The 22,517-nt window shown below is 53.8% G+C and overlaps 1 protein-coding gene across 1 annotated transcript; it reads left to right on the top strand.

The window, feature by feature from the left end:
- Positions 1–12,125: 12,125 nt before the first annotated feature.
- On the top strand, positions 12,126–22,155 carry Accsl (1-aminocyclopropane-1-carboxylate synthase homolog (inactive) like). Its single transcript, XM_047517910.1, has 14 exons — positions 12,126–12,755; positions 13,909–13,968; positions 14,332–14,402; positions 14,765–14,834; positions 15,051–15,117; positions 16,221–16,318; positions 16,531–16,608; positions 17,311–17,411; positions 18,467–18,556; positions 19,240–19,285; positions 19,385–19,526; positions 20,689–20,831; positions 20,920–21,073; positions 22,073–22,155. The coding sequence occupies exons 1-14, from the start codon at positions 12,126–12,128 to the stop codon at positions 22,153–22,155; spliced, it is 1,833 nt and encodes a 610-aa protein (XP_047373866.1).
- The last annotated feature ends 362 nt before the right edge of the window (positions 22,156–22,517 follow it).

Raw genomic sequence — 22,517 nt, 5'->3', positions numbered from 1 at the left:
CTGCCCCCTCCAGGGTTTCTCTCTCCCTCCAGTAAATCTGAGAACAGCATTTCTCTGAGTCAAGGGACTCTAAGAGTCCTGACCCCGCTCTTTCTTCCTGGTTCTCAACAGGAAGTCCCCCACCCAGGGCCTCCCCTCCTGGCCCTGAGACCCCACGTCCTGTTTCTCATGGACACAGGGGTGGGGAGCGAGGCCCCCTCTGTCCCTCCCCTCCGCTTCTCCCAGCCCCAGAAGGGCTGCCTGCTCCTTGGCTATTTTTATCCCAGGAGCTTTCTCAAGGAGAGGCGGGAGAGCCAGCAGTTTAGTCCCCCGACAGAGCACAGGCTGGGTCTCTGTGGAAAACCTCCCTTCATAGGGAAAGAATCCAGGGGGTTTTGGAGGGGGCGGTCCTGGCTTGGAGCCTTCAATTTTTGTGTGTCCCTTGCTGATTTATCAGGGTTTTAGTAGTTGACGTGCTGTGTGTGTGTGTGTGTGTGTGTGTGTGTGTGTGAGGAATAAAGGCAACCAACACTGAGTCGTGAGTCAGGCCTGGATGTCAGCTCTCATGCAACAGTGATCAACCTGGGGCTGGGGCTTAACAATAGCCCTCACCTTGTACAGGTCAATACCGAGATGGAAACACACAGTGGAGTGAAAAGGGACCCGCCTGGAGGTGTGAGCTCCAGGTCCACACTGGCCCTGGGAGGAAGAGATGGCGAGCGTCCCAATTTGATGTATGGGGAAACCGATGCTCAGAGCTTAGAACCCTGGCAGGGCGGGGATTCACACCTGGGGTTTGCAGAGAACCTGCCACTGGACTTCCCTCTGGTTTGACATCGGCACTGTCCCATGGCGGCTGTGGGACGCAGGGAGAGCTGTCCACCTCCCGGAGTCCTCACCTGCGACTAGGAAGCACCGTCCTGTCTAGGGTGCTTGAGAGGTTGTGGTGAGCCCTCGAGTGCTTGGGGCAAAGGAACAAAGGTGGGCGTGGCCGCTGGCTGCCACTCTTTCCTCTGAGGCTCCTGCGTGGCAGCAGCCAGCTGTCCGTGGAGGACCCTGTGTCTTGCTCTTCCTGTTCTGGGAGTTTTCCTTTCCTGTGGCCTTAGGACTTCTGAAGTCTGGATGGGAGTGATGTTTGAAGGTGCTGGTTTTTCCTGGGAGGAAAAGTGTCTAGAGGGGAACAGAGGACAGACACCTGGGCTGGAGTGTGGCTGTCCCGCGGGGCGGGTCAGACATGCCATGGTTCTGCTGGAGGACACCCCTGTGGAGCAGAGGGAGGGAGCCGAGGGGGCAGGAGAGGCTTAGGCCCCACGGGAGAGAGAGGGGCTGGTGTCCCAAGAGTCCTGCACTGCGAGGACTCCTGGAAAGGTTCAGTCAGGCGCTGGGTCCCTGAGGCCACGCTGTGCTGCGCCCGCTGTGCTAATCGCGGGCCTCAGCGAGACAGCCACCGTGGACCCAGGACAGTGGCTGGGGCTGTCAGCCGGTTAAGCTCCCTGCCTCCAGCAGCAGGTCTAAGGGGTGCAGGTTCACAGCCGCCACGCTGAGCCAAGGTCGCCGGCGACCTCTGCACCTCAGACTCCACATCTGCAGAATGGGAATTACATGCTTCCATTTTCTCTAGCTGTGCGACAGAGCAGCCCCAAACTTAATGGCTCAGACAGTGACATCTCGTTTCTCACAACGGTCAGCCAAGGGGGCTCTGCTGGGTGGTTCTGCCTCACGTGCTTCTGCTCCGTGACCGGCCGTCACCTGGCTGCAATTGGACGGGCCCTCCACTGGGGCTGGAATGGGTAGGTGCCTCCCTCCTCTCTGTCCCTCCCAGGTCCCATCGCCACTCCGAGTCTCGTGTGAGCTTTGCAGCCTGGGGGCTGGCTGGTAGGACATTCCAGGACAACGCCTGCTCTTAGCAAGGTCTGCTTGTGAGTGTCCGCTTGACCACAGCAAGTCCCCTGGCCAAGGTCAGAGTCAAGGTGCAAGGGCGTGAGCACCAGAAGACGCAATTCGCTGTGACCACCAATATAACAGGCTGCCCCTGGGCGTGGGGCCCGGTGCTGACTGTGCTCAGTGCTCAGTGGAGCCCCACATACCTCAGCAAACGTGCCCACAAACAGCGGCCGGGCACCCCACATTGCTCTCTGAAAGGTTCTGGGGGTCGCAGGAGAACACAGCAGAGTGGGTGAGAGCGGGGGCCTAGGGGACCATGGGCGCTGTCCCTGCCCAAGAATTCCTAGGAAGAAGGGAGCCGTAGAGACCACATCACGGCCCCTGGGTCTGGGGGAGACCCAGGTGGACAGAGCCTAAGAGGTCAGAGGTGGCCTCCTGCAGAGAAGCTTCCCAGGGGGTCTCGAAGACTCCAGGGGACTTGGGAGCAAAGGTCCCTGGACACTCTCACCTCCCCATCAGTCAGGGGCTCCTCCGGGCACTGTGTGGTGGAGGTGTGGTGAGGCGGTGAAAGGAGGAGCCCGAGTTCTTCTGGAATGTTCCCTGCCAGGGCTTCAGTCTCGGAAGCCTGGCGAGAGCTCCTGTGCGGCTCAAGGAAACATCACTGAAAGAACAGAAGCTCCCGGGGCAGGGGGAGGAACGGTTGGGGTGGCAGGACGGCCGCTCTCGCTCTCGTTCAGCACCCGCTCCTGAGCCCCACCTTGCAGGCAGGAACGTGACTACAGAGGCGCTTAGCAGCTTGCCTGCAGGCTCACGATTTGTAAGCCACTGAGCTGGGACTTGAACTTGGGCTTTGAACCCTCCACCCCCTTGACAACTCCATGTTAGACCACAGCAAACCGCATCGGAGCCATGGAGACAGAACCAGCTCAAGGAATCTTGGCAAAGAGGCCCAGACGACCCACAGATGGGTTCAGTGCCCACTAAAGCCAGACGGCCACCTGTCCCCGCAGGGAACCAAGGTCCCCAGTCACCTATGGCTGCTGGTCCCTGCTGCCCCACCCCAGCCCAGCGCTGGGCTCACTTGGTCTCTCTGCCAGCACAGGGTTCTTGAAGGGCGCCCCTTGGCTTTGACGTGTGGGTGACAGGAGCGGATGGCATCAGTGGGAAATGAAACAAAACCCTTTTCTTTGTATCCAAGCAGCACACCAAGCCCTGGTGGGGGGAGAAGGGGTGACTGCCACAGACTCTTCTTTGATAGCCGGAGCAGGAAGACCCTGGGGGACGCAAATAGGAAGAGCCAGTGAAGCCGATGGGCTGAGCCGCAGGCGCGGCAGGGAGAAGGGCTTATTCATATTTGAAGAGGTATTGGATCCTGGCAGCCTGCTAAGTGCTGGAAGGGAGGGAGAGGCTGCCAGCAAAATCAATCCAGGCAAAGAAAGAGATGGAGGAGCCCGAGAAAAGAGGCGTCCAGGGTGGGGCGGTGGGAGGGGCAGGAAGGAGGAGGCGCAGACCCGTTCCGCTGACCCCCTGAGACCCATCCACAGTCCTGCTAGGACAGTGGGTCTTAGTGAGCAGTGTTTATTCCTGGTCCACCCCAGAGACTGGGCCAGCAGAGAAGAGGTTTCTGGAACAACTCTCACAATAGCTCCAGGTGGCCCTTGGTTGAGACTATTATTGCCCTGGGGATTGAGAGTCCCAATGTCTTTACAGCAAAGACACTCTCCTCTCAGCAGTGAGAACAAGTGGATCCAAGCCAGGGACTATCTCAACCCTGGGTATCCTAACTGCCAGTTCCACAAGACAGTTAGGAACTAGTTTGACAATCCAGGAGACCTGTGCTGTCTTTTCACCATGCTCAGAATAAAAGGCAAAGTCTTCATCAACGTTTCAAAATCTTTCCAATTCCATTCCTCAAATACAACAAATACATACTTATACCTCAGGACCTTTGCATGTGCCACGCCTCTGCCTAAACACTTCCCCTAGCAATCCATGTGGGCTGCTTCTTCACTTCCTGTGGGTCTTTGCCTCAATATCTATCTAAATAGCACCCTCTCTTGCTCTCAACTGCCTACCAACTCAAGTTTTCTCCTCAGCGCCTGTCCAGTTAAGTTCTATTTATTTATATATGCTGACACCTGCTTTAGAAGGTAAATTGCAGGAGGACTGCTCCTGTTTGCCACCTTCTGTATTGCCAGCACCTAGAACAGTGTCTAGCACATGGCAATTACTCAATAAATATTTATTGAATGGATGAATAATGCAAATTCTCTCCTCTCTGTTGTCCAACAGGACACAGATGTCGTTTTCAGATTGGGTAAAAAAATTCCCTGGAAACAGAGAACTGTTTTGTGGACCTGTTTTCTCATGTAAACAGTAAACGAGTAAACAAAAGCAACTATTTGGCACCTACTGTATGCTCAGCCCCCATTGGCTAAGAGGAGGAATAAATACAGCAAAAGGTTAGTCCTTCTCTTCAGGGTCTTTGTGACCCGGGCTGGTCTGGTCTGAATGTTGAGGTCTGAGGACACCTAGGCGAGCCACTCCCAGGACTGCTTGGAACAGCCAGAGCTTGGCAGGGGCTGTGGTGGGCGGGGGCTTTCAGCACCTTTGCAGAACAGGCCTCAAGGCAAGGGGTTTAAGGAAGACTGTTTCCCAGCTGGTGACCAGGCTGCAACCAGCTGGGTGACTGACACTGTGACATTCCTCTTCAGGCTCTCCACTCCAGATCACCTCACATAACCTAGAGACCAGGCAGCCCTAGTGAAATTATTAGGGGACCATCACTGTGCCCCAGGAATCTGGGAAGAGGACATTCTTGGCCTGGCTTCAGATGGGCCTGTGTCCACCCCAAGCGAGTAGCACTCACTTGGCCTCAGTTTGGCCCTCTAAAGCAGGCGGGGCACTTTCCTCACTGAATGGTGAGGAGGCTTTAACGTGGGACGCTGGGCCCCATCCAAGCAGAGGGTCCATCCTGCAAGTGTGGACCGGCCTGGTCCTCTCAGGGAGGCCCCATCTGTCTGGGCCTCAGCTGCATGGCTGCCCTTCCCTGGGGTGCGCCGAGAGGATCGTGCGCGGTCTCTTTCCACCTGCCTTAGCCTCGCGCCTGCCAGGCTCCCTTGGAGCAGGTTCCTGGGGGGCCAGTGGCCACTTACTCAGGCTCCACCTCCCACCGCCTCCGTCCACCTTAGAACCCACGGCCATGTGACTCAGGCCAAGCAGGCGCTGGACTCGGGATCCTGCTCGCCTTGGACGCAGAGATGCCACACAGGGGGCGGGGCGGGGGGAGCAAACCGCAGTTTTGCCCAATCCGAGTCCGCGTTCCAGACCCATCCCGGATGTTTTCCAGCTGTGAGACGTCGGCTCAGCCAGGCCTCGCCCAGGTCGGGTCTGCAGAACGGAGGTCCCAAGAGCCACCAGGGGCGCAGGAGTCAAGGGGTTGCGCGCTCTCCGCGGTACCCGGCACGCTGGGGTCCTACTGTGTCCCAGCCCTCTACCAAGGGAAGGGCGACCGCCATCGCCCGGACCTTCCCGCATTCCTCTTACCCTGCTTCTCTGCATCTGCTCCGTGGTCTCCCCTTTTTCCACCCGGGCAAGAAAATAAGGGTTTAGCGACCCCTCCTGGTCAGTCCACCTTACAGCTCTGTGGTCTGAGGGAGGCTCCCAGCGGCAGGCGGTGGAAAAGGAGGGCGATCCGCTGCGGAAATCAGTCTCCTGACAACGTTCACCAGGTGCCTCCAATTGGGCGATTCCCTCATTGTCATCGTTAGTCGCTAATCAGTGTTGGTGACAGATGAGTGTTCGCACACGTTCACCAAGAGCCCCGCGGTGACTTAGAACTATGGCAGGCAGTGGACCGGGGAAGCTTCCAGATCCTAAGGGACCCAGACTGTAGGCAGGTAACCCTGGTATTCACCCATCCGCCCAGGTCTCCATCTACGCGTTCATTTGTCCATTCATGCACAAACGTTGTTAATCGACTTTCTGTTACTCTCACAATCCCTGAGATAATCAGCTTTATAGGGAGAAAAAGGTTATTTTGGCTCCCAGAGTCAGAGGCCTGTGCCCATGGGAGGCTGGCTTCCTGGCTTTGGGCCTGTGGGAGGCAGGGCCTCAGGGTGGGAGCCCAGGTGGAGGAAGGCCCTCACTTCCTGATAGTCAAGAAGCAGGGAGGGCAGAAGGGGCGGGGCCCACACCGGCTTTGAGGCACACTAAGCACCCTGGTGACCTAAGACCTCCCACTAGGCTCCACCTCCTAAGATCTTCCACATCCTCAGCATCACCTTTAATAACACATGGGCCTTTGGGGACATTTCAGGTCCAAACTACAGCACTTACCAAGCTCCTCTTTGACCAGCTGGCCTTCTTTGTATGAACATCAGTAAACAAAACAATCGAAGACCCCTGTCCTCCTGCTGCTGCTTTTCTAGAGAGGGACACTGGACGCAAACAGTGACATAGTGTGTAAGTCAGATAATGCACTTGGAGGGGAGGCCGGGGTGCGGAGCAGGTCGCAGAATTCAGTGGTGGTGACTGTGGTCCTCTGGGAGAAGGTGAGATCTGGGCAAAGACTGGAAGGAGGGGAGGGAGGGAGGGAGCCAGGCAGGTGTCTGGGGCAGGGCAGTCCGGGCGGTGGACCCCGGGGAGAGCTGAGACCCTGAAGCTCCTGCCTGGTGTGACCTGGGCCAGGCAAGAGCAAAGAACATGGGGCTCCAGGCATGGGTCCCGCATCTGCCCGAGGAGTCAGGAGGAAGGGTCCTGGGAGAGGCGACAGGGAGGGGAGACTGGGAGACGGGGAGGCTGAGGAGTGGGTGGGGGCTGCGGACTGGCTTTCCAGCATCGGAGAGACCCCCAGCCTGCCTGTCACGGGGAGTCACACCAGGTTCAATGCTTGGGGCTGTGGAGGCTGGGAGGAGGGTTGGGGAGGACAAAGAGCAAGGCTATGTTTTTGTTTTTTTTTTCCAGTACTGAGGATTGAACCCAGTGAGCTCTTCCAAGCTCCATCCAGCCCTTTGTATGTTGAGACAGGATCTCACTAAGTTGCCCAGCCTGGCCTCAATCTTGCGATCCTCCTGCCTCAGCCTCCTGTGTTGCTGGGATTACTGGGGTGTGCCAGGCACCCAGCCCCTTTTTTGGTTTTTAATCTGAATGCGTTTAGGAGGTGCGTGCAGGAGGTGTGGCCGCTGCCTTTAGCCCATGTCCTCCTCAGTCCTCCCCTTCATCTTGAGTCAGTTCTGTGTGTTACACATCGTGTCCCTGGGGGTATGTGAACTGCTACCTCTGTAGGGGAACCACTGAAGCATCTCATGCCAAGGAAAGATGTGATTGGACTCTAGAAAGCTTTTTCTGCAGCTCCTTGAATTTAGAAAACTTTCTTTCATTTTGATAATCCCAGGGTCTAACACAGTGCTTGATACCTAAGGATGCTCAGTGGACGGTTTTCAGTTGTATTTTTTAATGAATGAGGTGCACATTCCAATGAATGTTCGAACAGGTGACAGAGACGGGAGATGAACAGATGACAGAAGAGCTGGGCTGCCAGGGCAGAAAGCGCCTGCCCACAGCTCACGCTCCCCCAAGTGTCTCCAAGAGGGTCCAGAATCATCTGCTGTGTTTATTTTAAAATGCAGGTTCCTGGGCTCAACTGTAGACCTGACCTGGAATAACGTAGTGGCGCTCAGGCATTTGGATTTTAAATAAGCACCCTTTAAAAGTTTGAGAATATCTAAGCACCATGGTGCACACCTGTATTCCCGGCTACCTAGGAGGCTGAGGCAGGAGGTCTGCAAGTTTGAGGCCAGTCTGGGCAATTTAGCGAGACCCAGTCTCAAAATAAAATGGAAGAGCAGGACTGGGGATGTAGCTTGCTTAGCATGTGCAGGACCCTGGGATCGGTCTCCAGTGCTGGAGAAAAATAAATTTTTTTTTGAGGACAGTCACACAGCAGGGTATCCTGGGGCCACAGGTTGCTTTTGGCTTTGCTGCAGTTGTGGGCCCTCAGGAAAAGCAGACCAGGACCTGAGGGCACAACGACACCCCGCCACACATCCCCTATGTGGCAGTCGGTCCCACCTGCCCTGTACCTTAGCGTATGCACAGCCCCCCACCCCGGGTCTCACCTCCCCTTCCAGGAGGTAGATTTCATCACCTTCATCTTTAACAAGGAGAAAGGGGAAATCGGAAGGGCTGGGTCACCTTGCCAAGGCCACACACATGCAGGTGGGCCTGGGGGCGGGGACCCAGCCCGCCTGAGAATGTCCCTCCTCCCTGGTCAGGTTGTCCTTCCTGCCTTGGGTTAACTCACTTCCACCGGCTCTCAAATCATGGCCATCCCAGAAACGGAACAATTAGCAGCTCATTTGCATAGTAATTGGGTTTCCCCTGCTCCAGCCGGTCTCAGTGGCTGCTAAGTGAGAGTCACCTGGTGACTTGGGTAAAGCACACAGGCCTGCGCCCTGCCCTCCTTCAGAGGGCCTGGCCTGGTGTTTTATGAGATCTCCAGGTGATTCTAACACCCCGCAAGTTGGAGAACCATGGCTTGCGGACGTGGTTCTTTGCTCAGCCACGTCTCTGTAACGGAGCAAGGAAAGGCATTGAGGTAATAAGGATTCCCTGGGGAGGGGCCCCAAGGGAAGATGGATCTTATTATTACCCTCGAGGCCACCTTGTGCTTAAAAGCAGAGCTGCCAGGGCAAAGCTTGAGATAAGCTTAGTGAGAGGAGGGCCGCGGCGGGTCCCAGCCCTGACCTGGCAGAGACTCTCGACCAGAGGAAGGATTTCAGGTTGGCAAAGAGCCACGGTAAGCGCAGGCGGCCGGGGGGCTCAGGCCTTGGGCTGGGCCGTGAGGGGCTTCAGACCAAGCGTGGCCTGGGGCCCAGGCTCTGTTCCCCAGGGGGTGAGGCCTGTGCACTGGTCCAGGAAGAGGCCTGCGGGGTGACCTAGAGGGCACTAGGGTCCCGCCCAGCGGGGCTGGCGTGGAGCCCCCCATCACTCGGGGCGGCTCCGGCGATCCATCTGGTTCTCCTGAGTCTCTGGTTTCTCGTCTGCACAGTGAGGCCACTGGTGGTACCTTCCAAGCAGAGCCGTTTGGGAAATTAACTCGGGTAATGCCTGGAGGGTTCTAGACCAGAGCCTCACGCTGGCACGTAAGGAGCAGGAGGCCAGCCTGCTCCCACCCGTGTTTACCTCCTCCCAGCTTCTGCAGGTCAAGGCCTGTCCCTCAGCGCTGGGCAGAGGGCAGCAGCCGATGGCATCCCGAGGCACTGCTGCCAGCTGCCATGGAGGCCCTGAGTGCCGACTGGGAGGCAGACCCCGGGAGGCCGTGGAATATGGAAACCAAGGAATGGCGAGAAGGTGGGAGGGGAGGGTCGTGCACCCCAGTAGAGGCAAATGAGGGCTAAACGTCAGGGGGCACCATGGCCTTTGCGGAACAGCGTCACTCGTGATCGGCCCTTGTTACTGCATTACAATCACACGTAGTCCCGGGACTCATTCTCACATTCATCACTGCTCCATTCCAGTCCCAGCACCGCGCCTCGCCTCCCCTCCCCATCTCCTTCCTCCACCTTGGCGTTCCCTTGTTAATTTGTTTAATGGGCTCATTATGGTTTTGGTTATGCATGAGAGTGGAATTCGCTGTGATGGTCCTACATGCACCTGGCAGAGCTGGGTCGATTTCTTTCTGTAGCTCCCCTCCTCTCCCTTCCCACCCCAGCTCCAGTCCCTCAATCCCCTTTCTCTACACCCCTGTTCTCCCTTCTATTCCATGAAACCCACCTTTTTAAAAATCCCTTATTTCCCCTCTAGCTTCTGCTAGAGAAGAAATAGAGAAGCATCCAACCCTTGACTTTCTGACTCTGGCTTTTACTTTTCCTATAGAAAAGGCAAGTTTGGGCAGAGGTCCAACTTCGACTTCCTCCTGGCCTCGCCGATACTCGCTTCTTTTCCAGAAAACATATTTTACCAGGAAAATACATGTCTTTGAGTTACCTACTGTGACCCCCATTTCCTGCTCCGTCATCCTGTTTGAGAAGTTCTCTTTCTAACTGCTTTAAATACCCTCCCTCCTCGGGCCATATTGGCCTCCAGCTTCCCTGTTCTATCCCGATTGCCCTTTCCTGTGTAGCTGGGCTCCCTGGCCGAGGGCTGGGGAGATGGGACAGGTTAGTGGGGCCTTGGTGATGGCAAGTACTCCCATGAGAGCCCCTGAACTGGAATAAATGCTTACCTCCTGGGCTCATGGGCAGGCCAGGCTGATGCTAAAGAGCTGCCCAAAGAACTGTCTTGTCTTTGATTTTGTAATTGAAGTGATGCAGGATGAAGATGCTTAATATGGGAGTCTGGGCCTGGGTGAAGGCCGAGGCACAGGGTGTTGATAAACTCCTCCCTGTTGTGGGGCTGCCGCCATCTTGGCCCTTCATACTAGTCTCTTCAGGTTCAGGGATGAACGCTACCCCTGGAACGTTAAGCCAAGGGAGCCCACCTGGCCCCTGGAGTACCTCTCCATGCTATCCAGAAATCCTCAAGGACATGAGCTTGCCTCTCTCCAGAGTTGGGAGCCCCACCGAGGTAACCCCTTCCTGTGGGAGAGGGAGTTCTGGCCAGCTTGATACCTTTGCTTATGGAACAAAGGGTTCGTCTAGGCGTAGACACTCAGTAGTTCAGATGCTTCACAGTGTGTCCCCTTGCTGGTGAACAAAGTTCTTTGTACCACTGTTGCCAGGGTTGGCACCATGAGACTTGGCACAGCTTGTCCTGTGGCTTCAGCAGCCGTTGTTCCATCTGCCATGGCCCAGGTCCTCGTTCTGGGCTCCTCTCTTCACTGCCTGGCTGTGCTGCTCCTGCTCATTAACTGTGTCTGTCGCCTGTGTGCCAGGCACTGTGCTAAGGATACGACGCTGAGGCTGATCTGGGCAGATACTGAACAAGTAATGATATTGAGCATCGCGGAGGAAACGTGCAGGTTGCCATGGGAACATCTCGAGCATTTAGTACTTTGAAGTGCTGGTGCCATAAATCTGCAGAAGCAGCAATAAGGTTTTGTAACCATGGGAGGGATGTTAGAAAAAGAAACTTGGAATTGCAGCATTTGGTGGAAGGGGGCATAAGTCTAGATTTTTGGTAACAGGGGTCTTGGTATCTGGTGATACGGACATTGTCTGAAAGAATTAAAGGCAGCCATTGGCCTCAAGTTGCCTTACCTTCTAGGTTCGTATGATCTAATTTATTGCTTCTTTGAAGCTATAAGAAGGTGTATTTTTTGATAACCTGTATATTTTTCATGTTTTTAGAAATAATATCAATTTGAACAGTCAGATATTTTCCAAGTATAGTCTGGGGAACTTGTTGGAGATGAGGACTCTCAGGTCTGACCCCACACGTACTGAACCAAAGTCCAGTGGTTTAGCTTCACCCTCTGTGGTCTGACAGGGCCTCTCGGTGATTCTGGTGGACTTAGAGTTTGAGAAGCATCCTCCTAGGCTCTGGTCACTAGTGATAGTTCCACAGGGGCCATCGCTAAGGCAGCTTCCCAGCGAGTAGGTTGAAGACATTTCCAGGAAGCCACACAAGATATCATGGAAGGACTGGGTATCTGGTCTGGCAGCCTTTGGGGGAAACGGGCAAAAGAAGGGCTGAATTTCCAGAGCAGGGGTTGGCAAACCTTTTCTGTCAAGTACCAGATGGTAACTAGTTGAAGATCTGTGGCCTCTCATGACTGTTCAACTCTGTCATTTGCAAAGGCAGCCATAATCAATACACAAATCAACAGACACGGTGTGTCCCAATAAAACTTTAACTACAGAAACAGGTGACAGGCCAGATTTGGCCATCAGGCAATACCCTACTGACCTCTGTTTTAGCAGAGTGATTTACTGAGTTTTTTTTGTGTGTGTGTTTTTTGTTTTTTGCTGCTGGGGGTGGAATCCAGGGCCTCACACATGCCAGGCGAGCGCTCTGCCACTGAGCCACATCCTCAGCCTTTATTGTTTTTAGATGGCAGAATCTGTTTTTGCTCTCTCGATCCTGATAAAGCAGGCTCTGCTTGAAGCACAGGACGGAACACTGGGTGCTCCTGTTCAGTGCCTGCTTTCCTCAATGGGCCCTAAGGCTCTTCCCCAGACACATTCAAATGCCACTTGAGTGAGGTGCACGAGTGTCTGCTTGGCCACTTAGGCATTGGCCTTGAATGAGCAGGTGACTTCCTGAACCACTCTAAGCCCGAAACCGAGGCAGAGGTAGGAAGATCCAGTGACGAGCTTGAGATGGAGAAGTTCGGTGCCCACCGGGCCTGGACCCGAGGCAGGGAGACTGCTTCAGTGCTTGCCCTCTTTCTCGTAGGTTCCAGTCAGCCTTCTGAGGACAGCAAAACTCCCTGGAACATGAGTGACCCGTCAGATGCTGCCCCCACACCTTGTGACCAGACAAGCGACGCGGGCCTCGGAGACAGGGAGATCTCCGTTCATCTGCTGGAGATGATGCTGAACTTGCAGCAGATCGTGGGGGATCACTTCACGCGGTTGACAACCAGGCGACGGCAGGGCCTGTCATTGGAAGAAGAAAAGCACATTCAAGTTATCTGCGAGCAGGAGGACGTCATAAACCACACCATGTGCCAGATAATCAGCCTCCTGTGGTCTGAGGCCACCGTTGACCAGAAGCTTGAGGAGCCTCTCCTTTCCCGGAACTCTAGACGTGATGGGCAGAGGGCCAGGGAAGCCCAGGAGGCCTCTAGGCAACCTGACCGGCCAGCTCGACAAAGCGATTTTGAAGCTTCGTTTGTCACTCACGTGCTGTCCAACCGTGGGGTTGACATCTCTGTGTTTTACCAGTCACACTTCCAGGACTATAATGCCTACCAACGAGACAAATACCACGAGGAGAAGAACCCTTTGGTAAGAACGGGGACAGCGCGAGAGTCCCCGTCCTGACGACGTTGTCTGCCCTCTCGCCCTCGCTCCGCGCCGTGGGCCCTGCTGCCTCTCACAGCAAGGCTAACGAGCGGGCGTGCCCCAGACGGCTGGAGAGCTGGGGGCTGGGCCCCTCCACCCACGGTCTTTCCCTAAACCCCAGCACTTAGCTACTAGGAGCCGGTCAGTCTCTCTGGTCACAGTGGGAGTGAACCTACCGTGAGGGAAGGTGGCCTGGTGGTGATGTTCTCGGCCAGCAGGGAAATGGACGTGGATGTTTCCCAGAGCCCTGAGGGCTCGGTTCAGGTGGCCTGGGAAAGCGTCTCAGTGGCTGAGCCAGCCAGCCGTGTTGGGGTGGTCTCCCAGGAAGGAGCAGCGTGCGTGAGGGCCTCACAGCAGGAAGGGCTTGGAGCGGCCGGGAAGGAAGGCCCTGTGGCAGTGGTAGGGCCAGTGAGTGCCATGGCAAGTGGACAGGGGTGTGAAGATGTCACTCTGAGGGTGGAGACAGAAGGCCTCCAACAAAGGAGGTCACAGCCTCTCTCCAGCCAGTGGTGAGGACGGCACTAGCCACGCTTTCCCCTTCTGTTCCCATCTCGGGGAGGTGTGGACAGTGGCCATCTGCTTTCTGAGGGGTTGAATTGGGTGTCTCCATTGTTCTGTGAAGGGCTGCATCTCCTGGAGATGTCCTGACCTGTAAGAGCAGAGGTGGGGACAGTAGGGGCCCATGGGGTTCAGGGTCCAGGCCCTGGGGCAGGCAGGCTGCCTGTCACGCAAGTGCACACGGCTGGTAGATGGTTCAACTTTTCTCGCCTTCACTTTTCCTTGGGGATCACTTAACACCCTCTTCTCAGAAGTTAAGGCCACTCACACGAAGCACTTAGTCCAGCAGCTGGCACGTGGTAACTCAATGACTGGTAGATGGAGAATAATACAATTATCTCTGTGGCTCTAAAGGGGGACATTTGTAGGCTGTAAGATTTGGGGTTCTTGGAAAGGTCTGACACTTAAAGTTGTCAAACATGGACTGAGTTGCCTCAAGGGGCAGCTGAATCTTCCCTTTGAGCTCATCTGAGACGTGAGCATGTCTGCAGGGGTCCTCAGAGTAGGAGGGCTGACCTCGGATTCCTTCCACCTCCAGGGCTTTCTTAACCTTGGTATCAGTGAGAACAAGCTCTGCACCGACCTGATGACCCAAAGGGTAAGTCGTGTTCCAGGCTGAGCTGGGACTCGCCCTTCAAGGCCCAGCCTTCTAGCACGTTCCTCAGTCTCATGTGGGTGATGAGTAGAATGCAGGGAAAGGGAGTGGACCGAGGGCTTCCAGAACGGCACACCCAGCTCCTGGCCTCGCTGACTGTCCAGAGTCGGGAGCTGTGGGGTGGGGATGGTGTGGCACGGTGTGCCAAGATGGGGCCTGCGTTCACCAAGGAGCGTGCAGCATTTATCCCCACCCCTCTCCTGCGAGGCCACGGAAGTGCGCAGCGCACGCTCGCGTGCAGACTGGAGCAGGCCGAGGCCTCCTGGGCTTCCCTGCTGGGCTGCTCCATGCTCTGCTTGTCAACAGCTGTGTCGGAATGACATGAACTGCATTGAGAAGGACCTGCTGCAATACCCCGACTGGAGAGGCCAGCCGTTGTAAGTGACCTCCACACCCAGAGTCTCCCGTCCACGGCACTGTCCTCACCCAGGGAGGGATTCGAGGCACCATATTTACGGTTGGCTGTCTTCATAGTTCTCTGATAACAGCTTCCAGGAAATGCCCAGAGAAAAACCTCAGCAGAAGCAGCCTGGTGTGTCCACTAGCCTCGCCTCATAATTCAAAAGCCCAACCCTCGCCCACTATGACCTGGGGGAGGGCTGATGGCCTTGGTCTAGAACCCTATAGGATGAGGTTGGACTGGGTGGTAAAGATCCCTTTCAGGTTGGACACTGTGTCCATTGAGAGAGTCTGACATGTAGACCCTGAATGAGGAAGGCGTCCCTGGGTCTGTCCACAGCCTGCGGGAAGAAGTGGCTTGGTTCCTGACCTATTACTGCAAGGCGCCCACTCGCCTCGATCCAGAAAATGTGAGTCAGCCTGGGGGGGGGGCTGCATTCTTGGGGGATCCTCTGCATTATCTGGGGAATACAGGGAGAACCAGTGGAGACGGCCAGGGCAGAGTAAAGGCCAATGGATCCCAGCTGAGGAGGCTCCTGGTGCCTGTCCCTTTAGCGGGTGGGAGATGGCGTGGCCACATCTTCACCTTCTTAAACAGGTACTGCTTTTTTTCCCTCTGTCTTCAGGTGGTGGTTTTAAACGGCTGCTGTTCCATCTTCTCTGCCCTGGCCATGGTTCTCTGCGATCCAGGTGGTGAGTCGGTGGGCTCTGCTTCCCTCTCGGTGAAATACTGGCACATGGGCAGGAAAAGTCAGGCACTAGGGCTTAAGGAGGAAGAGCAGCTTGATGTGAGGTACTTCCCCCAAAGAGCTGGCACTTCTACGTTGGCTGTTATTATTTCTGGGGAAGCAAGGGATTTGGATTCCTCATTTAATATGGAAAAGAAACACAACAGTCCCCAAGGAGGGACACCTTGGGAATGTTGACAATGGCTGCCAAATCATTATGCTCATAGCTGGACTCAAGTAATACAGGGAGCCCTGATAACGGGCTTAGACTTTATAGATCCCCCACCTCCTCAGAAAGCGCCAATTATTTCTGGACCACATAAAGCTGAGAGGTCTGTTCTCAGTCTCCCTTTTAGCACTGCCCAAGCAAAAGGCTCAGGTATCAACGAGCTCTGGTTACATACAAGGAAGTGTCCAAGATGAAAGGCTTGGGTCCTTGGTTAGCTCATCGAGGCCAAATGGATGGGAAGAAAAGAACGGAAGAGGTCACAGGCAGGTCCAAATGACAGGAGCCCTTCTTGCATGGACTTGGCCTCCAGTGTTTGGCCTGGAGCACACAAACTTTCCTGATGACCAGTGTCCATCTGCTAGTCGACCCAACATGACCCATGTCCCCGATTCTGAGCCATTCACAACAATGACCCTTCCTCTTCTCCTGGTCTAGTTTCCTTTTGGGTGGTAAAGTAGAGTTTTCTTCTCCAAATTACGTCTGTAAGAGTGGGTAAATTTCTCTGGGTGTGGTGGCATATGCCTGCAATCCCAGAAACTCGAGAGGCTAAGCAGGAGGATCACGAGTTCAAAGCCAGCCTTAGCAACTTAGTGAGGCCCTGTCTCAAAAAATGAAAAGGGACTGGAATGTTACTAAGTAGTTAAGCACCCCTGGGTTCAATCCCTAATTACCACCCACCCCCGTTTTTTTTAAATGAAGCCGGAGCCCAAGAACATCAACCCCCAGATAGAAGGGACTGCCAAAGTGATGTCTTGTGTAGGTGGCTTTGCTGTCAGCCTGGGGGCCTGGCAGGCTGGCAGAAAGAGCCTGGACTGACCTTTGTCTTCCTGTGCTTCCAGAGGCCTTTCTGGTCCCCGCTCCCTTCTACGGTGGCTTCGCCTTCAGCTCCCGCCTGTACGCGAAAGTTGAGCTGATTCCCGTCCACCTGGAAAGTGAGGTCAGAGTGGGCCCTTCACGGTTCAGCCCATGGCACCGGCTGGTTCTGGGGCACTTGGGAAGCATAGGGGACCTTACTCTGCACTCGTCCGTGATGGTGGGGAGGGTTGGAGAAATGGGGGTGAAGAAGCCACGTTGCAGTGGTTCTTGGGGATGCGGAGTCCAGACCCAGAAGCTTTCCGTGGGCATTGCTCAGTGGTGGCTTTCTTCCAGATAACTGATGACAACACCCAGCCTTTCCAGCTCACTGTGGACAAGTTGGAGAAAGCCCTGCTTGAAGCTAGGCAGAAGGTAAGGAAGGAACCATATTTCCGGGGACCACAGCTTGGTATGGAAAGGGTTGAGAACAGAGGCTCTGCTACAACCCGCTCACCAAGACCTGGTGAGCTCTAGTTAGAAGAGACCTCCAAATGTCCCCACAGTAGCTGGGAGTCCTGCTCAAGGCAGCCCCAGAGCTGCTGCTTCTCCCACTCTGCAGGCAGTTCGGTAATTGTGGCTTCAAGATCCCGTCTCAGCTTTATTAGGTGTCCTAGGTTGAACGTCCTGATCTGTCGTCAGATTTTTCTCACAGTGAGAAGATATCCAAGAGATAACATAAAGGAGGCAGGATTTATTTTGGCTCGATTTCACTCCACGGTCACTTGGCCCCACTCTTTGGCCCTGTGGCAAGGCAGAACATCATGGCAGGGGTGTGTGGTGGAGGAAATCTGTTTACCTCATGGTGACCAGGAAGCAAAGAGAGTCAGGAGGAGACCAGGATATGAATATCGCCTTTAAGGGCAAACCCAACAATCTAACTTCCTGCCACTAGGCCACACATCAGAAGGTTCCACCACCTTCCAAGAGCACCACAGGTTGACTGCCAAGCCTTTAGAACCTGGGCTTTAGGGCACACTTAAGATCAAACCTTGATGCCCATAAAGGATCCTTGGCCAAATTTGGGGTAGCTATGAAGGACTTGTATTCCCTCCATTATGTTTGGGTCCTTCTTAGGAAAAAAAGGTCAGAGGCCTTGTGCTCACCAACCCTCAGAATCCTCTGGGTGACGTCTACTCCCGAGACTCGCTGATGGAATATCTGGAATTTGCCACAAGGTATGGGTTCCATCCCTTGGTGTCCCCGGAAGGGGTTCTTGTCGCCCATAGTCAGGAAAGCAGAAGTAATTCACCTAAATATTCTTGGTGCGCATTGTTCAAAGAAGAACATATATGACCCTTGAGATTGGAATGGAGGCTGAGGCGCCCACATGCTTACCATTTCCGACACTTTCGTCTTTCCTTTCTAGACTTTTCCCGTGTATGGACACCTGTGTAGTGGTCATAGTGTAGTGTTGCTGCTTTTCTATTCATTACAGCAGAGGCATCTGTTTCCCGCATTACTTGGACTGAGGTGCCAAGGGCTCTCAGTCCTTGTGAGACGAAGCTTCTCTCTGGAGAATTTTCATGCCCCCCCCAAGAACACATCAACACCTGCTCTCCCCAGACTTCTGAAATCACCCTATGAGTTAAGGCAGATAATCTTCTGTTTCTTAGAACGTGTGGACTTTTTTCATACTTCAGGACTAACCAGGCCAATTGGTGACAGGACATAGGGACAGGGAAAAGAAAGCAAGAGTTGTGGGCCAAACTCCTCAATGCTGAGTTTAGATACCAGCTCGTACTACTGCTTGGAGGAACTGACGCTGCGTCTTTAAACCTTTTCATCTGTGAAATGGTCATGGCCACTCACTGTCAGAGCATTGTTGGGAGAGCAGACAAGATGGTGCACAGGTGCCCACGGCCGAGTAGGTACCACTACTTGATCCAGACCCTGGCTGGAAACACCAGATGCTACAGATAAAAACACTCTGGGACCCGGTTTCAGCCCATGATCACTTGACCCCATTGTCTTTGGCAAGACCAAAGACGCTGATCTCTGCTTAATGGTTGAAAGGTTAGATAAGATGTTCTCATGTGTCTTTTGGGTCTTACTCCCTCTCAGTACCCCTAAGCCAGGTATGAGGGGACCTTACTGTGCCCCACGGGAGGCTGGGATGGGCTGCTGGGGTCATAGGACCATCTGAGCTGTATCCAGAGAAGGACATCAACGAAAATGAGTTAGGATTACAGTGAGAAGCTAGATCTTGTTCTTCCTCTTCACCCAACTATAGGCATAATCTACACGTGATCATAGATGAGATTTACATGCTGTCTGTGTTTGACGAATCCATCACGTTCCACAGTGTTCTGAGCATAGAAAGGTAAGTTTGTCTCGGCTGGGTTAGGAACAAGGTGCCTGCTTTTCAGGGTGAGTTTATGAGACATCTGCTTAACTGGATGTGTCCTAAGAAGTGGGTTGTTAATATGACCAATGTGTCGCCTTCCCGCCCCAGTATCCTCTAGTTCAAATGCCATTTTGCATATAAGCTCTCTTGACCTTTTACATCATACTTTCTACCTTGCCCTCAACTTAGTCCCACAGAAGGTCCTGGGAAGTAGAACACAAGGAAAAAATAGACCAAGAGCAGAAATTTCTTAAGGGTAGTATTTGACCTTGGGGACAGGATAACAACAAAGCAAGAGAAGGGCGTGCGTGGTAGAAGGAACAGCTTTACCCAAGGTGGGACAATAAGAAACAGGCAAGCATGTTCTAGAAATAACGGGCAGCCCATGTCTGGAGAGCCAAGCCAGCACGTGGCTTTGAACCAGGTGCAGAAGAGTCCTAGTTGGGCTGTGGGTACTGGACTTCACTCAGTGGGCACTTGGGCTGGTTCATCTGTTGACTTTCTGGCTTAACTGGGGCAATTGTTTCTTGAACTTGGAGCCCTTGGGCCCTATTATCTAGAAAGAACCTCGAGTCTACTTTCCCCATTCTACTCATAGACCCCCAAGTCAAATACTTATAATCTTGATTTTTTTTTTTTTTTTTCCATTTCTTCTCCAGTTTGCCTGACCCCAAAAGGACTCATGTGATCTGGGGAACCAGCAAGGTAAGCCCCAGCTGCCCATCTTTGGGTCTGGAAGGAAGGGGATTCAGGAATAAAAGGCAAACAAACCAGACGTTCCTTCCCCTGCTTCTCTTCCTCTAGGACTTTGGCATCTCTGGTTTCCGCTTTGGTGCTCTGTACACCCACAACAGAGAGGTGGCCTCTGCTGTGAGTGCCTTTGGCTACCTCCACAGTATCTCTGGCGTCACCCAGTACAAGTTGTGTCGACTGCTCCAGGACAGAGGTACCGAGCTCCACCCCAGGGCAGCCTCTTGGTCGGACCTCCTGGCCCTGGGGAGTTCTGGACTCTGCGGGGGGCGGGGGGACTCCGACATGCCCCCCACACACCACACCCTGTTCATTGTCCCAGGCTTACCCACGGCTCAGTCTTTATGTGAATGTCTGTGATCCCTTCCCAGGGTCCTGCTTATCTCAGATTACAAAGGAACACTCCCACTCTTCCAATACAGTTAATCTCATTTTCCAAGGTAGCCAGAGGAGAATGGCCATTTGGGCCAGTTGGCGTGCTTAGATCTGGGCCCCCAGATTCACTGTTCCCCTGGACCTCAAGGGAGTGTCTCAGGAGCATCCCTCTTTAGTGCCCTGGCCCAAGCTTAGAAGAGACCCCCTTTCTTTAATTGCCTGTAATGGAAACAGATGCCAGACTAGAAGACTTAAATCAATGCCTACAATGTAACGAGCCACACAAATGTCCTTAGAGTAGTAGGGTTAGAAAACCATTTGCATTGAGCTTTAGACGGGGAAAATAGAGAAATCCAGCTGGAGGCTTCCCTACACAGAATCAGGATCTTTGATATTTGACAGAGACCAGATCCCAGCCCCCTGAACACTGTTTCTCAACCTTGGATGTACTTGGAAATGATCTTGGAGCTTAAATACTTAAATATTGATGTATGGGCTACCTCCCTGAAGGATTCTGATTCAGATGATCTAGAGGTATAAAAACATAGGCATCGGGGCTTTTCAAAGCTCTGTTGGTTCTTTGTGCTGCTAATGCTGAGAAGTGGGCTCAAAGCATCCCTGAGCTCCTCTCACCTCCGTTTTGTGAGGTCCAAAGCAGGAGGCAAGGGAGTTTTTGAGTAACCGCCTAATTGTCCAGCTGGGGAAAGTAGCATCTACCCCTTCATGGAATACCCTGCCTCTCACCTCAGGGGTGTAAATCCAAAGGGAACACTCCTACTGAACCACTGAAAAGCCCGAAGTCTCTTCCAGAGCCATTGGTAAGAGATGGGTATGTTGGGTGTGGACACCAACAGCTCAAATATAAGGTAATTCATCTTGGATAGAAATAGTTTCCATGAAGCCCAGGCAAAGAACATTTGGAAAGCAACTCTCAGCAGGTGTCTGCATAAGACCTGTGACAGGTTTCTCCCTCCACCCTCCAGAGTGGATTGACAAAGTGTACCTGCCTGCCAATCACTCCCGGCTCCGGGCAGCTCACAAGTACATCACCAAGAAGCTGAGGGCCTTGAAGATTCCCTTTCTCGAACGCGGCTCCGGCCTCTATGTCTGGGTCGACTTGCGGTCGGTGAGCTCCGGAATGAAGACGGGGGTTCTTGGGCGGGCTGACCTGCCAGGGGCGTCTCCGGCTCAGCTCTGTCCTCTGCCCTTGCTAGTACCTGGCACCGTGCACATTTGAGGAAGAGCTGATCCTCCATCGGCGCTTCCTGGACAACAAGCTGATGCTGTCCTGCGGCAAATCCTACATGTGCAAGGAGCCCGGCTGGTTCCGTGTCATCTTTGCAGAAAACCCCCTTCGACTAAAACTGGGTGAGTGGGGGACTCCCAGCCCTGGCATCCTTGAGAGACGCTCTTCAGCTGTTCTCTCGCTCAGTTCCCGAATCTTCCCCTTCTGTTTCATTTTTCCTTTAGCAGCCACTAGCTTCAGGCCTCCTGTTTCCATGGTCATTTCTAATTATGCTCCTTTGTAAGCAGGAAGAGATCTGTGCCTAGAGCACCAATCTATTCATTCATTACACCTTCTGGGTCTGTCTCGCACTGCCATTGGGCAAGGCGTTGGGACCATAAGCTAATAAGGAGTGGTACTCCTCCCTCATGGAACTGGCAGTACAAAGGGGAGACAGACGGGTGACTGTGGGAGTCTCGGGGGCTACGTGGTGGAGAACACGACATTGGAACAATTATGACAACCTGTTACATGCCAGGCACTGTTCCACCGCTAGGGATATAGCAGTGAGTCATGGGACCTCACGTGGTGATAATGCCTCTTGGTCTACTGTGGAAAGCGGACTGAAGACTTAAGAGGCAAGTAGGGCCAGGTTCCAGGGACCCTGCAGGGCAGAATATGAGACCCTGCGATTTCTGGCAGGCTAATGATATGGCAATAAAGTTCAAAAAGAACCTCATAGCCGGGCACAGTGGCACACGCCTATAATCCCAGTGGCTCGGGAAACTGAGGCAGGAGGATCGCTAGTTCAAAGCCAGCTTGAGCAAAAGGGAGGCACTGAGCAACTGAGACCCTGTCTTTAAAATACAAAGTAGGGCAGGGAATGTAGCTCAGTGGTCGAGTGCCCCCAAGTTCAATTCCAGTACCCCCACTCAAAAAAAAAAAAAAAACAAAAAACAACAAAAAAAAAAACAGTAGAGGCATAACAGATTGACTTGGGAATCCATCCCAAAGGAGGGAGGGCTGAAGTTCGGCGTGCCTGATACGGGCTCTGATGGTCCACTATGACCTGGTACATCTGGGACCCACCTGAAAACCTACAAAGCCTTTGCTTCCTCTCTGTTCCCATGTGGACCCTCTAGCCATGCGTCGGTTCAGTCACGTGCTTAAGGAACAGAAGTACGACTGGATGGTGAAGCAGCTGGAGGACGCGTTGCAGGAGTAGACCCTCCGGCCAGTCACACGCTCGGGGCTCTGATGGCAGCCTCTGGTCCAGCATCTGGGAGCTCGAACCCAGTGGACTCCTCCAAGAAACGTCTCACCCGACCCAGTTGTCACCCCTTCAGCTGAGTATCTGCCGTGTTTGGGTGCTTCGCATCTTGTTAGTCCTCCCTGGGCATTGTGTATACAAATTGGTATTTTTAATGGGGTTAGGGTGGGAGGGCCTACAGGTACCTGGAAGTTTAAAGGGATCTCTTGGTTTCTATTGAGATGGGTTTATTTTTATAGTCAATAAATTCTATATCCTCTCAAATCATGCCTGCTTTATTTTTCGTTCCCATTTTTTATGATCTCCTTTGGAGATGG

Source organism: Sciurus carolinensis, chromosome 11 (assembly GCF_902686445.1).
Source record: "Sciurus carolinensis chromosome 11, mSciCar1.2, whole genome shotgun sequence".
NCBI classification, from domain to species: domain Eukaryota; kingdom Metazoa; phylum Chordata; class Mammalia; order Rodentia; family Sciuridae; genus Sciurus; species Sciurus carolinensis.
This window is presented reverse-complemented; position numbering and strand designations above follow the sequence as displayed.

Excerpts from the sequence above, each read along its gene's own strand:
- Accsl (XM_047517910.1), top strand. The coding sequence starts at position 12,126 with ATGGAGAAGTTCGGTGCCCACCGGGCCTGGACCCGAGGCAGGGAGACT. Across the intron at positions 16,319-16,530 it reads CCGTCCACCTGGAAAGTGAG|ATAACTGATGACAACACCCA; the intron begins GTCAGAGTGGGC and ends GCTTTCTTCCAG. Across the intron at positions 19,527-20,688 it reads TCGACTGCTCCAGGACAGAG|AGTGGATTGACAAAGTGTAC; the intron begins GTACCGAGCTCC and ends TCCACCCTCCAG.